At 38.8% G+C, this 14,717-nt stretch overlaps 1 protein-coding gene across 7 annotated transcripts in view; it reads right to left on the bottom strand.

Annotated features, from left to right (window-relative positions):
* LOC127662166 (E3 ubiquitin-protein ligase HECTD1-like) overlaps positions 1 to 14,717 on the bottom strand; it is a 40,211-nt gene that overhangs the window by 15,670 nt on the left and 9,824 nt on the right. For all 7 annotated transcript variants that reach the window (XM_052153222.1, XM_052153227.1, XM_052153223.1 and 4 more), the window contains exons 6-24: positions 14,235 to 14,505; positions 14,069 to 14,145; positions 13,614 to 13,712; positions 13,410 to 13,524; positions 12,657 to 12,831; positions 12,358 to 12,496; positions 10,099 to 10,269; positions 9,692 to 9,914; positions 9,310 to 9,573; positions 9,115 to 9,191; positions 8,781 to 8,915; positions 8,512 to 8,658; positions 8,325 to 8,419; positions 8,041 to 8,146; positions 7,779 to 7,913; positions 7,527 to 7,666; positions 6,814 to 7,137; positions 5,562 to 5,728; positions 3,944 to 4,120 (exon numbers count right to left, since the gene is read on the bottom strand). In XM_052153222.1, the coding sequence (XP_052009182.1) occupies positions 3,944 to 4,120; positions 5,562 to 5,728; positions 6,814 to 7,137; positions 7,527 to 7,666; positions 7,779 to 7,913; positions 8,041 to 8,146; positions 8,325 to 8,419; positions 8,512 to 8,658; positions 8,781 to 8,915; positions 9,115 to 9,191; positions 9,310 to 9,573; positions 9,692 to 9,914; positions 10,099 to 10,269; positions 12,358 to 12,496; positions 12,657 to 12,831; positions 13,410 to 13,524; positions 13,614 to 13,712; positions 14,069 to 14,145; positions 14,235 to 14,505 (3,037 nt within the window). The remainder of the gene's footprint in view (positions 1 to 3,943; positions 4,121 to 5,561; positions 5,729 to 6,813; positions 7,138 to 7,526; positions 7,667 to 7,778; positions 7,914 to 8,040; positions 8,147 to 8,324; positions 8,420 to 8,511; positions 8,659 to 8,780; positions 8,916 to 9,114; positions 9,192 to 9,309; positions 9,574 to 9,691; positions 9,915 to 10,098; positions 10,270 to 12,357; positions 12,497 to 12,656; positions 12,832 to 13,409; positions 13,525 to 13,613; positions 13,713 to 14,068; positions 14,146 to 14,234; positions 14,506 to 14,717) is intronic.

Raw genomic sequence — 14,717 nt, 5'->3', positions numbered from 1 at the left:
AAAAATATTTTTTTTAAGACAATTTCCTCCAAAACTGTATCACATTTATAATTTGCAAGGATATATCAGTGCTTTACAGATATAAATTCATCATATTAACCTCAGCCATCCAACCATTTACTTTTAAGTGAAGAGTTCTGTGGAGCAAATGATGGGTTTTCCATCACCGTTTAGTTGTGCTGTCAGCTTTTAAACTCTGTAGTTTTCTCAAGTAGGATCAAAGATTTAGTCACCGAGTTATAGATTTGATTATTGGCTGAATGTTATAAACGTATGAATCCCTGAGAGAGGAGACATGCTACTAAAGTTGTGATGTGTACAGTATTTACAGTAGGAAGATATTAGGCTTAATCTGTAAATTAAGAGTGTGGATATAAACTTGAAATTAGACAACCCAAACAAGACCAACACTCACTGATACACAGAGCACAGAAAGTATCTGTACAATACAGAAATGAGAAATGTAACCGTGTTATGAGGAAGATATGAAGTAGACTGTTTTAAAAAGTCATCTTCACCCTGCATCCGAACAGCTCTGAAAATAAATAATAACTGCAATGATTTTGTTTCCATTCATATCAAACGCCGTTGGCATGTCGAATTAATGTTTGCCTTTCGAAAAACATTACTTACATGTATAGGCTTGCATTTTGGATACGGAGCACCTCAGATATCCAGCCACATGTATAACCGGGGTTTAACAAAGTTTATTATGTTTTATTCCGTGGTTCATCTCCAAACACAAAATGACAGAATCTGTGCTTCTTTTTACTCTCGTTTGAGTGTGGAACGTTAAACAGTGTCTACGCTGCATGGAAAGATGAGAGAGAAATGCAGGGACAGAGATGGATTTACAGTCTAATAGAAATTAACTGTTGATTTCATGTGTTCCAATGTGAGAATTAATAAATTTTCAACATGTTCAAATGAAACAATTGAGAATTTTGTGCTCTGTGATTGTGAACTGTGCAGGGCTCGACTTAAAAAATCATTACACCTAAACTGAAACATTTAGGAGCAAAATGGCTGTTTTTGTTGCCACAAAGAATTGCTCGATTTAGATTGATGTTCAAAAACAAGATAGAAAGCCAAAGACAGCCGACAGCTCATTAATCGGGTGTTTAATACATATACTGTATAGCTGAGTGCATACATTTGCATTCTCCTTTTGTCTCATAAGTTTTCGAACCCCTTTCAGAATTTATACAAATATAAGGAGAGAAGATATATATTTTTTTATTTAGTACTGCCCTTCAGAATGTACATAACAGGTATTTATTGTATAATATTATATATGCATATAGTAATGTGCTGCCTTCTTGAGCATCAGTGAATGTTTGCACCTTGTGCATAGTTGTGTAAGAGTTCCTCAATGGTCCCAAGTGTGTTTGTTTGTTTGTGTATGTATTATATATATATATATATATATATACACACACACACTCACCTAAAGGATTATTAGGAACACCATACTAATACTTTGTTTGACCCCCTTTCGCCTTCAGAACTGCCTTAATTCTACGTGGCATTGATTCAACAAGGTGCTGAAAGCATTCTTTAGAAATGTTGGCCCATATTGATAGGATAGCATCTTGCAGTTGATGGAGATTTGTGGGATGCACATCCAGGGCACTAAGCTCCTGTTCCACCACATCCCAAAGATGCTCTATTGGGTTGAGATCTGGTGACTGTGGGGGCCATTTTAGTACAGTGAACTCATTGTCATGTTCAAGAAACCAATTTGAAATGATTCGAGCTTTGTGACATTATCCTGCTGGAAGTAGCCATCAGAGGATGGGTACATGGTGGCCATAAAGGGATGGACATGGTCAGAAACAATGCTCAGGTAGGCCGTGGCATTTAAACGATGCCCAATTGGCACTAAGGGGCCTAAAGTGTGCCAAGAAAACATCCCCCACACCATTACACCACCATCACCAGCCTGCACAGTGGTAACAAGGCATGATGGATCCATGTTCTCATTCTGTTTATGCCAAATTCTGACTCTACCATCTGAATGTCTCAACAGAAATCGAGACTCATCAGACCAGGCAACGTTTTTCCAGTCTTCAACAGTCCAATTTTGGTGAGCTCTTGCAAATTGTAGCCTCTTTTTCCTATTTGTAGTGGAGATGAGTGGTACCCGGTGGGGTCTTCTGCTGTTGTAGCCCATCCGCCTCAAGGTTGTGCGTGTTGTGGCTTCACAAATGCTTTGCTGCACACCTCGGTTGTAACGAGTGGTTATTTCAGGCAAAGTTGCTCTTCTATCAGCTTGAATCAGTCGGCCCATTCTCCTCTGACCTCTAGCATCAACAAGGCATTTTCAGCCCACAGGACTGCCGCATACTGGATGTTTTTCCCTTTTCACACCATTCTTTGTAAACCCTAGAAATGGTTGTGCTTGAAAATCCCAGTAACTGAGCAGATTGTGAAATACTCAGACCGGCCCGTCTGGCACCAACAACCATGCCACGCTCAAAATTGCTTAAATCACCTTTCTTTCCCATTCTGACATTCAGTTTGGAGTTCAGGAGATTGTCTTGACCAGGACCACACCCCTAAATGCATTGAAGCAACTGCCATGTGATTGGTTGATTAGATAATTGCATTAATGAGAAATTGAACAGGTGTTCCTAATAATCCTTTAGGTGAGTGTAATTATATATATATATATATATATAAAATAAAGTCTCTTTATTGTGACTAGATAGAAGTTTATTTTGCTACTCCAATCAATAACCAGAATTAGTTTTTTGGTACATAACATGACTTTTAATGATCAACATGAAAAACACCGAAATACTCATAGGACTGCTATTTTTAAATGTCTGCACTCACAGTTGTGAACTCACTGACAGCTGATTCGCTGAGAAAGTGACTTGAATTCAAACTGCTAACCTGAGCTCCTGAGTTCAAATGAGCTCTTGTCGGGTGATTCATTACAAAGACCCGGTTCAAAAGAGTAATTCGTTTACGAATCGGACATCATGGCTCGTGCTGGGTTTGTTGTTGCGTGCAGCCAGTGAGCTCATATCATCAACAGAAACAGTAAAAAGCGGCACGAGACACACTGGTGCTCTAAAGATGTATTCAATAAATCACAAGATGATATCTGACGAAACCGCATATGAAAGCACAAATCCAGACTGTCGCCAATGGCGACTAGATTCTAAATTGTCGCAATAATGTATTTTTTAGTCGCAGTCTGGAGCCCCGCTGTGGAAAGTGCAGGCCATCAGGCAGTCCTTATTGTCGATCCCTGGGTCAGGTATTCTAAATAACATGATACATATATCACTCTTCACCGTGTGTTTTTAATCCAGTGCAATGAAACACCCCGGTTCAATATTTTAGGACAGATTTTTCCAGGTTTTGCATGACCGTGGGAACCCTGATTTTAAATAATTTGTTCATGCAGGATAGAAGCAAGAGGAAAGCACGATATAGGGAAGTAAACACAAAGAAAAACTGGTTTCAGATCAGCCCTGTCAATTATCTGTATCACAGCTTATTATCATTAACTATACACAAAGCATGTGTGAAGATACTTGAATAAGATGGGCTAGTTTGAAAGCAGTCCTTTTCTAAAGCATGCCGGGAAAACAAAGTCCAGTGTGACAATGTTTTATTGTTCGAACATCAGTAATGGGCAACTCCACCCCCCCTCACTTGTCTGTTGTGATGAATTTGCTGCAGAAAGCTCCTCAAAACATGCAAATGCACTTGATGTTCACAATTTGTTTCCCTTAAATACTGAAGTACAACTGAACTCCATTGTAGATTGGCAAGTACTTTTCATGTAGTAATCCGATGAACTGATGCTGTAAACACTGTTGTACAGAAAACTGCTACTGCATAAGCATTACACACATTGCTCTGTGCTATAAAAGCTACTAACAGTTGGATGCACACACTAGAGTCTCAAAAATGACTTCGTCCTCACCATTGTGGGCCTCTCCGGTCACAGTGCCCTCTCCGGCAGGATTGCCATCCTGGTCTCTCCACTTCCAGTCGATGCCTCGTACCACCCGTGCCCCAGGAACTATGTACTTCATCACCTGGGAGCGAAAAAGACGACGCTGCCGCCTCAGGTTGGCCTCTGCCTCCTTCACCGCTTTACCTGGTAAGGTTAATAATAGGAATCATGAATAAAGTCAAAGCAGCCTCAAACAAAAGCAAGCATACATCTCAGGATGGTTATTTTTCCTTTTGTAAAACATTGACAAAATTTCAAGTTAAACATTTTAAAGAGCTCCTTTTTAACTACTAAAAAAAAAACAGTTTTGGTCCACTTAGTTTCCAGCACATACGTTTAATTATATTAACCCAGTTTTTTATAAGATATGACTACTTTAAGCCAAATTTAGTCCATCGTGAAATTAAGTGGCATTACGAATTATTTGATGGTGCCAACACGTTCTTAATCTTAAAGGGATAGCTCACCCAAAAATAAATTATTTCATTATATACACTCACCCTCATGATATCCCAGGTGTGCATGACTTTCTTCACCAGAACATATTTGAAGAAAAGTATCTTAGTTCAGTAGGTCCTTAAAATGTAAGTGAATGGAGATTTCACTTTTGAAGCTCCCAAAAAAAAAAAAAAAAAAAAAAAAAAACAGCAAGCATACTCGAGCGGTTAAAGGAATGTCTTCCAAAGCAACACGATTACCTTTGGTGTGAAAAAGATAAACATACAAGTACTTTTTTTTTTTTTTTGCTCATGCTTATGGTCAGAAGCAGCATGCGTGTGAAGTAATCACATTGGTATTTGAAACACACGAGAACTGAGGCACATGAGTCACAGCCAGAAGAGAAGCACTGTTTACGAATGAGGAACGCTGTACAGTAGCTTGGTTGGTTTTGGATTAGATCTGTATTTATCGATTTCTTTACTCACAATGGTGCATTTGTGTGCTTATCCTGGATGTCTCAACCGAGTGGAGAACTTAAGATTAAGTCTGTATCATGGCAATGTGAATATATCACACAAGAGCCTGCTAGGACTCCACCCTCTCGTGAAGCCGAACAGAAGCAATGGTTTATAGTTAAAAAGTACTTAAATATTGATCTTTTGGTACCAAGTGATCGTATCGCTTTAGAAGACATTAATTTAACCGCTGGGGTCGTATCATTTCGCCTCGCGGATGGGAAAGGCGCTATTCGTTTATAAATTCGTTGCTGACTGTCTGATTTTTGGAGCTTCAAAAGGGAAATCTCCATTCACTTGCATTTTAATGACATACTGAGCTAAAATATTTTTCACATTTTCTTCAAATGTGTTCTGGTGAAGAAAGAAAGTCATACACACCTGTGATATAAAGGAGGTTGAGTAAATAATTAGAGAATTTTCATTTTTGGGTGTACTAGCCTTATAATACAAAATCAATGCAACTGTGTCAGTCCATTCAGATCAATCACATCGTAACTATTTGCAACGTTGAAATACACTTCTTCAACAAAGCATAAGTATTATAATTGAATTATAACCAGATTAAATTGACCTTAAAGAGAATTGGATGATATATGAATTTTAATAAATGACTCATTGGCACTTACCCAGCTGGTCCTCACACACACCAGTAACAGTGCCATAGATCTCTAGACCAGATAGGGAGAGGTAGTGTGTTTGTCCGCTGGCATTCTTCCCCATTTGTTTAATGCGAATGTGTCTCCAGCCCAGCTTTTCATCTTTGGATGGATCTAGAGGCCATGTGGCTGTCGACCTAATGCAGTAACAGGAGTCATATTAGGAAGTACACAAAACCAATTACCAGACAACAGTAGGCAGAGCAAAATAGTAGGGATGTACAGATTTGTAATTTTTTTGCCAATACAAGTTTTCACAAATTTTCAAAATTTTGTCGATATGGATATTTTGCCACTTACCTTATTTTGTCATCAGAAATTATGCTTTACAAAATGTACAGAGGTACAAAGGCTTTATTTTTCTAACATTTAATAATTCCCCTTGAACATGGATTGGATCTGTTAAAGGGATCCAGCCACAATGAAAGAAACTAAATATAGCATGATGACATGTGAAGAAAAAAATATTTTCTTCTAAAACATTTTTGCTCTTTTGGTTTTACAGTTCACAACAACACACTCACATTTTACAAGTATGGACCGTATGACAGAACATTACAAAATCGTATGCAGATGTTGGGCAGTTCCACAGAACCACTTCATGGAAAAATATAAAGTTATAACCAAAGGAACAAAATGCCCTTTTAAATTCTATTGAGGTGTTATGGATAATAGATATTGCCATCCAGACCAGTAGAGGACGCCGCTTGCTCACACCACATTGACTTCAGCACTGAAACACATACTATATTTAAAACAAAGCCCTTTAAATGGTCCGTAATCGTGCAAGACAATATTGCAATTTAAACCTTAACTCAATCAATAGTGCAGTTTTAAAGGAATGCGTTAATGAAGCGTTTTGAATTGTTTCCCTAATAATGTAAGTAATGTGAGAACAAGAAAGAAAAACTATTACACATTCTTAGGAGTGCCAACCGGTCTACATTTTTTGGCCATCAATATTTCTGGATTGTGCATTTTAATTCAGAGTTTTTACAATGTGTGTTGATAAATTCTAAATAAAACCATCGGTTTCTCATATCTGCATTTTCATGCTTATAACCAATATGCAGATGTTTTTCATTTAGTCAATAATTGGCTGATAAATATTGGTGGCCACTACATCAGTGCATCCCTACAAAATAGTAATCACCACAACCATGTGCTCTTCCTGTTTGCAAAGCAGCACAAAGACCCCCAAAAACAGGTATAACTCGCATACCCCGGCTCATTGAGGGAGCTGTCATCTACATGGGTGTAGAGAGTCATCCAGTTCTGACCATCTTTGGACACTTGAAACACCCAGTTGCGGAGGGCAGAGCGACCATATCCACGAGCGTGGCGAAGTGTGTAAGCAGAGGGCACCACCCACAGACCCAGGTCAATGGCAAACCAGGCATTTTTATCATCGTTGGTGTGACAGTTGAGGGCGGAGCTGTCTCTGCTCAGGATGTCCTCAAGTCGGCCGTAAGGCAAATTTCTGCCCTCTGAGGAGGTCACCACAACTAATCCATAGGCAGCAGGATTCACCCATTCATATGCAGTTCTGAGGCCAAACAGAAAAAATAAATTTGTGTGCATGGTTAAAGTGTTCATAAATGACTAAGAAGTTTTTGATACGATGGAACTATTCAATTTGTCAATGAAATCTATTTAAAGCTGAAATGTGTAATATCTGCCCCACAAGCGTCACCAAAAAGAATTATAAAGATGGTCATTTCAAACAGGCTCCCTGAACACTCCTCATTTCTTCTATTAGTCATGCAAACAGATCCCACCCACCTAAATCAAGCAACCAATGGCATAGAGCTGCTTGCATATTAAGCTGGGAGAAGAGCATTTTAACATAAACAACAAAAAAAGGATTACACAATTCATCTTTAAATTAATGCTTTTGGATAATCCAAAATTACAAAACAGGACAAAGCAGCTCACTTTGCATTGGTGCCGACCCAGTACACAATTCCGTTCTCATCAAAGTCATGCTGGTGTCTGAAGGTGAAGCTTTGGCCCTCTCTGAGCTTCCTAACAAAAATGAATGAGGATCTGTCAAAGTCATACCACTGCTTGGCCACCTGGGGAAAGAGGAGAGACAAAGTTATGACCTTTTCTCAGATGCCTGTATGGATAAAGCAGAATAAATTAGGAATAATAGTAGAAGAGAGCGGCATAAGACAACTTTCTCACCATTTTGAGCAGATACTGCTCAAGTGACTCAACTGTAGCCAGCGGCTCCATCTTTAGCATTCTACCAGTGCGATCAATCAGGGCTGTTTCACCAGGAGCACGTTCCAGACGGAATCGTAGCCTCCTAGTCAGAATCTAACACACAAAACAATTTAAAGAAATACATCACTCACAACAAAACACATCTCAGCATTGCACATGCAATAAACACAGTTATAAAAAAAACATGTTATAAAGGGGGCAATAAAAGATACAAAATCACCTGTAAATTGTAAGTTGAGCCTGGTGTGTCATATAAGTGGAGAGGTAGCCGCTCTATTGACTCCAACACTGCTATCAGTTTGCGGATTAAGGCAACTGCGGGTCGACTAGAGAACAGAGAAATGTAATGTTAGACAAAATTATTTAAGTGATTATTATCCCATTTCTCTGAAATTTTGTTTGCACCAAGATTGGGCATCCATGCCCATGTGACTGAGTTACAATATTAAAACAACAGAAGCAAGAAATTCTCAGGTGTTCTTAATACCAGAATAAATGTTTTACCTTTCATCATCTTCATTTTCAGTAAACGCAGTCTTGAACACATTTATTCTTTCCATTAATGGCTTACAATCATGTTTCATGTCTAGTTCCACACTCTGTAATGCAAACACATACTATTAATAAATCATGAGTACTAAGAATAAAAGCTGACAAAGTTTCCAATGAGTAATCTGATTGTGCAACTTACATGGCTGAGGACAGTAAAAAGTGCTTGCACTAGGCCACTACTGCACATTTCATAGGGAGAAATAGTGTTCTCATCCTTAAGAACAACAATCAAATTTTCAAGAGCTGTTTTCATGAGGTCTCTCCATGTGTTTTCACCCTCAATACACTGCAGGAAACAAGAAGCAAAATCTACAATATATGGATACAATTTAGCGGTACAAATGAACAACGGTCAAGTGAGAGAGACACCACTGGCATGGTGAGGTTGAGTTTTGAGCATCACTATACCTGTCTGTTAGTATGCAGCTCCCAAGCAGACTCTAGCTGTGTAGCGATGTTTCTCAGAGTGACCACTACACCTCTCGGCATACTCTCCACAGCCTTGAAGTGATCATCATACAGATCTCTGGCCATGGTTTTCACCTACACACAAAGGCGGATGGAGAAAGGTGCGTAAGGTCAGGTAATGTATATGGCTGGCCGACTGCATAGTCAAATGAAGTGTGAAGTATTATCAACCCTCAAAATGTATTATGACAGGCTGTTAAATAAAGCTTAAACAGTGGTGAAAGTTGTTGCTTATAGCATTTACCTGTTCCCCAAAAAATGAATGTTTATTCACCTTCTGTTTTGTTTTCTCCAGTTTGGATTTGAGCTTTCTTCCTCGTTTACCAGTCCAGCCAGTAACAAACTCAGACCCTGTGAAGAATAAAGGCCATGACAAAGGCTTGAGTAAGTCTTGAGTAAGACAAAGAAAGTCATCAATTTAACTATTTGCTTGTAAACAAATACTAAATCTCATTTACCACAAACCTACCTAGAGATGTTTCTGCAGTGAACGAGTGCTTAGTGCCTCGATTTGACTCAAACACAAAGCCTGGCAGGTCCTCTTTGAGGATGGTGGCCTGCTGGCCATCTGAGTTGTGGATAGCGATTTCGCTCTCTTTCAGGCAGGTGAGAGACCAGTTGCCCACAGTAAGCTTGGTGGGACCCTGTGTAGATAGAATGGGCTGGCTGGCGGTCACTAGTTTGACTTGACTCCTGGCACGCTGCAGCTTTTCCAAAAACTCACTTCTACTTTCTAAGGGAGAGATGGAAATAAATCAGCTACTATGGCTCAATTTGCTGTAGCATTTTAGTGTTGCCAAAAATGAGCAATGTCCTTAGTAAATTCATTAACCTGTTTGCAGGGGACCTACCTGAGCTGTCAGATCCACCCTCTGGGCTACCACTGGAATACATTGTGGCCAGTTTACCGTCCAGGATGAAGCGAAACCAACCATTGCTGCCATTTGAGAGCTCCAATGCAGCTGCATCACTCCAGATATAAAGGCAGTCCCTGCCTCTAATGATGGACCAGTCTCTCCAGTGATAGGGCTTCCCCTGCTGGATCTCTTTGGCATCCTCTTGTGGTTCATCATCCTGCATGACAGATACAGATTGAGCAATCAACCTACTGGATTTATTTTTGAGCAAATCCTGAATATTTTAAATAGTTTAGTCCTCATTGCATAATTTTAAGGCCCATAAAAACAAACAAATATTGTATGGAACAATGGAGCCCAATCATTTGAGTGGGAAATGATTGGGCTCATTTCAGTCTGACCTTCTCAGGTTTGGCCTCTTCCTCATTTTCATCATCTGACATGGGCCCTGCCAGAGTGGACACCTTATTAATGACACCCAGTCTGGCCAGCTGGTCTAAGAACACGTCACCTCCCTTATCCACCAAATCCCTAATAATCTGCAGTGCCAGGAGGTGCCCGTCATCATCATCCTGTGAAAGTAGAGATGCCAATGAGAATTACATTTCACATTAGAAAGAAAGTCACAAGTCTACTTTAGCATAGAGCTGCTCGATAATAGCAAAAACCATAATCACCATTATTTTGGTCAATATTGAGATCACGATTATTTAACACGATTACTCATCGACTTTGGAAACATCATGCATTTAACTTTTTTTTTTTTTTAAACAGTGGATTTCCCTCAACTTGAAATGTAAACTGCACCGGGTAGGAGGCTATTGTCATATGATCATTATTCTATGTTACATACAGTAGTCAAATAAAGGAAAGCCTCCATCACCATCATTCACAGCAGGGGTGCTCACACTTCTATGGAATAAGATCTACTTTTTCATCATGCTATTGCAGCAAGACCTACCTTGTACAATAAAGGCTATACATTATCACAATTTCAAAATTTCAGTAGCCTGTAGTGAAATTTGATGATTCTCAACACCAGCTTCAAAACTACAACAAATAATAACACTAACTAATGTTAATTATGGAAGAAAGGTTTTGAGTTCTTAAGAAATTATTCAAGACTAGTAAACAGTTAGTAATAAAATAACAATAAAAAAACATCAATGAATAGAAAGATTAAAAATAACAGAACACTGTCTGATTATAATACATTAATATTTTAAAAGCTACTAAAAGTTACCCAATAAAGAGCATTGAGCGTTTTCTCATTTTCTTGTAATGGTTGTGTGATTATGATAATGACACACTAGACTAGGCAGGTCTATTAGCTTACATTTATACTTACAAGACTGACATTTGAATACAAATCTGATTTTTGTCTCAGCTGTTTACATTTGCTTTAGACTCTGTGTTTACATTAATACCTCACCAAGATGGGTATTTTGACATGTATTTGACTGTTCAGGTGCGCATTAGTGCAAGCATTTTTGGAACACAGACGCATGTTCAGCACACACGTTCAGCACACACAAATACACCGCCTGTTAATCAAACTGGGCACAGCTTATGTGCTCTGGAATACGGTCAACAGCAGAATAAGAATATTAACTTTCTAATAAATGACAGAGGCCTAAGCTATCACAAATATAGCAGATCATTTTTTCATTACTGATGTTTTAATCTGTCTGCTTGTCCGGTCGGGCAAGTAAAATCCGCTTTCACTTGCCCCTTCAAAAATTCACTCTGATTAAATATTGTATGCAACACTCTCAGATAACAATTTTTTCTTCTGCAGTATAGGTCCTAAAGTAAATGTACATTGTTTTAAAGCAGTTTTAGATACTAATTTGGAAAACATGCCAAAAAAAGTCTAGTTAAAAATGTATTTTGTTCGTATTTTGGAAACCTAGCGCATGTGGAGGTTTCATGCTATTCACCGCGGCATCCACGCACAACTCACCACATGCCCTACCGAGAGTGAGAACCACATTATAGCAACCAAGAGGAGGTAACCCATATGACTTTACCCACCCTAGCAACTGGGCCAATTGGTTGCCTAGGAAGCCTGACTGGAGTCACTCAGAAAGCCCTGGATTTTAACTTAGGAATCCAGGTGTGGTAGTCAGCGTCTTTACTTAATGAGCTACCCAGGCCCCCAAACTTTCTTTTCTTAATAGAGCTGCATATCGCAGATTTTCTTAATGATAAGTTACACACAGTAAATGTGACATATATTATGATTCAATATGTTATAATCTAGCTGCAGCAATCATGTGCGAGTGATGAGCATCCCCATGCAAGTGTGTGCATCAGCCAGGAGAAGATTTAATCTCTTTCCAGGTCACTTCAAGCAACTCATAGATGTGGTGCTGACCGCACAGAGAAATGCCAGTTTCTGAGTTTATTTTCATAACTCACTTCCTCATTATTTAACCTTTAATAAAGGATCCTTTAAAGATATAACGCCAGGGTGTTTCATTATGAAACAGAATGTGGAACAATAATAGTTTTCTCTCAATTATCTTGTTTTCATAATCGTTGGAAGCCAAAATTTTTATCAAAATAACATTTGATTAATCACCCAGTCCTACTTTAGCACTATAAAAACAGGAAGCAATCATCAAAATAATTTTAAAAAAAAACACAAATTATCTGACCTCCTGATCCAGCACTGTTGCGGTGATCTCCACAAGAACAGTTGGCAAGTTGTGTCCAGCATCAGAGTCACACACTTCTTTTAGTAGAACTTCAGAACTATAGTGCACCATCTTCCTGATAAGTGCTAAACTAGCTTTCCTGTAAAGAACATGAAAAATAATAAACCAAACTTTGATTTAAATGGAAAGGAGTCATGTCTTGAAGACTTCTGGTTCCATAATACAAAATCATATTCTAAAGTTTTTTTTTTCGGTTTTAAATGTAGTTCAGACACTGATTATCCTCTCAAGCCACTAACCTTATTGAAGGCAGCATGGTTTGCTGAAAGGTCTGTGCAAATACTGGGAGCAGCCTTTTCAGGTAGATTGGAGCCATCTCAGGGTCACCTTTCGGCTCACTGCCCTCTTCTTCCTCTTTATTGACATCCTTCTTTTTCTTGTCATCTCCCTTGTTAACAGGACACATCCAGTCTCCTAAAACATAAGCCATAAATAACACCACTTTCAAAATCTTCAAATTGTCCAATTCCATCAAATCCACTTGGAGTCACCATAATTAAATCAATGGCCAGTGACTGCAATTGTGCATTAATTAGGGCTGTCACGATTGTGAAATTTGGCTGACAATTATTTTTTTTTTTTAGGACTTTAATAGTAATTAAAGTGTGATTTTTTCAGAATGTGTTCTTCAAATACCTTAAGTAATTTTTACATATTTAACTTCAAATATATAAATCAAATAATAAAACGGGAATAAATTATGATTTCCTTTTAAGGCTTTAAAAATTATGTTTTAAATATCAAAATATTCCTTAATACTTAAAAGGTCTCTTTTTTTGGTCAACATTAGTTTGTCAATTTTACATTTACACTTGTTTTTTTAACTCCTATTTATTTATCCTAAAATAACTGCGTTTAATCAAATAACTGTGATCAGATGGTTATTTAATAACCATGTCTGGCCCTTTCAAAAGGAAACTTGACTGATATAGTTACAGTGGTTAACTAAAAAATGAAATGTAATGACAGAAATTAAAGCCAAATGAACCCACCAGGAGATTGGAGGATTGCTACAACCTCGCTGTGTCCCCTCTCTCTAGCTTTATCCAATGGGGTTTTCCCATCTTCATCTCTTAGGTCAGGATTGGCCCCATGGCGCAATAAAGTCTATTAGAAAAATAACCACCAACAAATAAATACACAAAGTGTTATTAAAAAAAAAAAAAAAAACTTGGTTACACATCAGAAGACTTTACCTTGGCTACTTGTGGCCTTCCAAAACAGGCAGCATAGTGCAGAGACGATGACCTCTGGCCTCGGTTGACATCAGCACCTCTATCGCAGAGAAACTCCACCTGAACCATGCCAGAACAGTTTGAACTCCCATCCATCAGAGAACATTATTCATCTGTTGTCCCTCTCAATCATGCAGGCAATCACCAGACCAAGCATGTCAACAAATCAGGTTTAACTATGTATGGCTTTCATAACACTGTCACTGGTCAGCCAGCAATACAATCTTGCCTATTCAGCTGTGTAACAGATATGGCACCGTCCTGAATGCTGCTGTCCTAAATTCAGCGAGCAACCTTTCTTCATAAACATGCTGCTTGTTTGCGCTCACAGTTGGACTTGTTTCCATGAGTCACTCTGTTTGAAGGACAATTTGTGCACATATAAACAAATTTAAGACATGACAAAAGAATCTCACCATCTCTTGTGTTCCAAATGCAGAGGCCCAGTTCAAGAGTGTCTGTCCTACATCATCCATGAAATTCACTTCAAAAGCTAGAGGGAAAAAAAAAAAAATTTTTTATAAGAAAAGTTACATTTTGAACTACACTAACTTTATTCAGAAAGAACATTTCAACACTTACCACCAGTGTCAATGGCATCAATGAGGGCATCAGTGTCTTTGCTGCGTATACAGTCAATAAGCTGTCGATGGGAGCGTTCTCCTGAGCTGTCGAGACGCCGCAGACCCGGGATACGGCCAGTGGACCCCGCTGTGGATTTGGGCAAAGCCTTACGTCCCTCGAAGAGCAGCACCAGCAGCAAATCCACCAGTCGCATGGTGTCCAGCACACAGCGCTCGTCCCCCTGCAGAGCACTCTCCATAGAGTCAGGCAGCTCAGAGCGCAAAAGATCCTGAAGACAGCAACACACTCATAAGGCAACACAATCGAACTAGGAAGACCTCCATAAAAACAGTCTAATCTAATTCAATGCAACGTTCAATGTTATTACACAATACATATAGTGTAATTTTGGACTTAAAGGAATATAGCAGTTCACCCAAAAATAAAAACTTATATTCACCCTCATGCCATCTCAGATGTTTTATGACAAAGACTTTTAGA

This window comes from Xyrauchen texanus, chromosome 22 (assembly GCF_025860055.1).
Source record: "Xyrauchen texanus isolate HMW12.3.18 chromosome 22, RBS_HiC_50CHRs, whole genome shotgun sequence".
Classification (NCBI taxonomy): domain Eukaryota; kingdom Metazoa; phylum Chordata; class Actinopteri; order Cypriniformes; family Catostomidae; genus Xyrauchen; species Xyrauchen texanus.
Note: the sequence above shows the minus strand (reverse complement) of the source record. Positions and strands in the feature narration are given on the sequence as shown.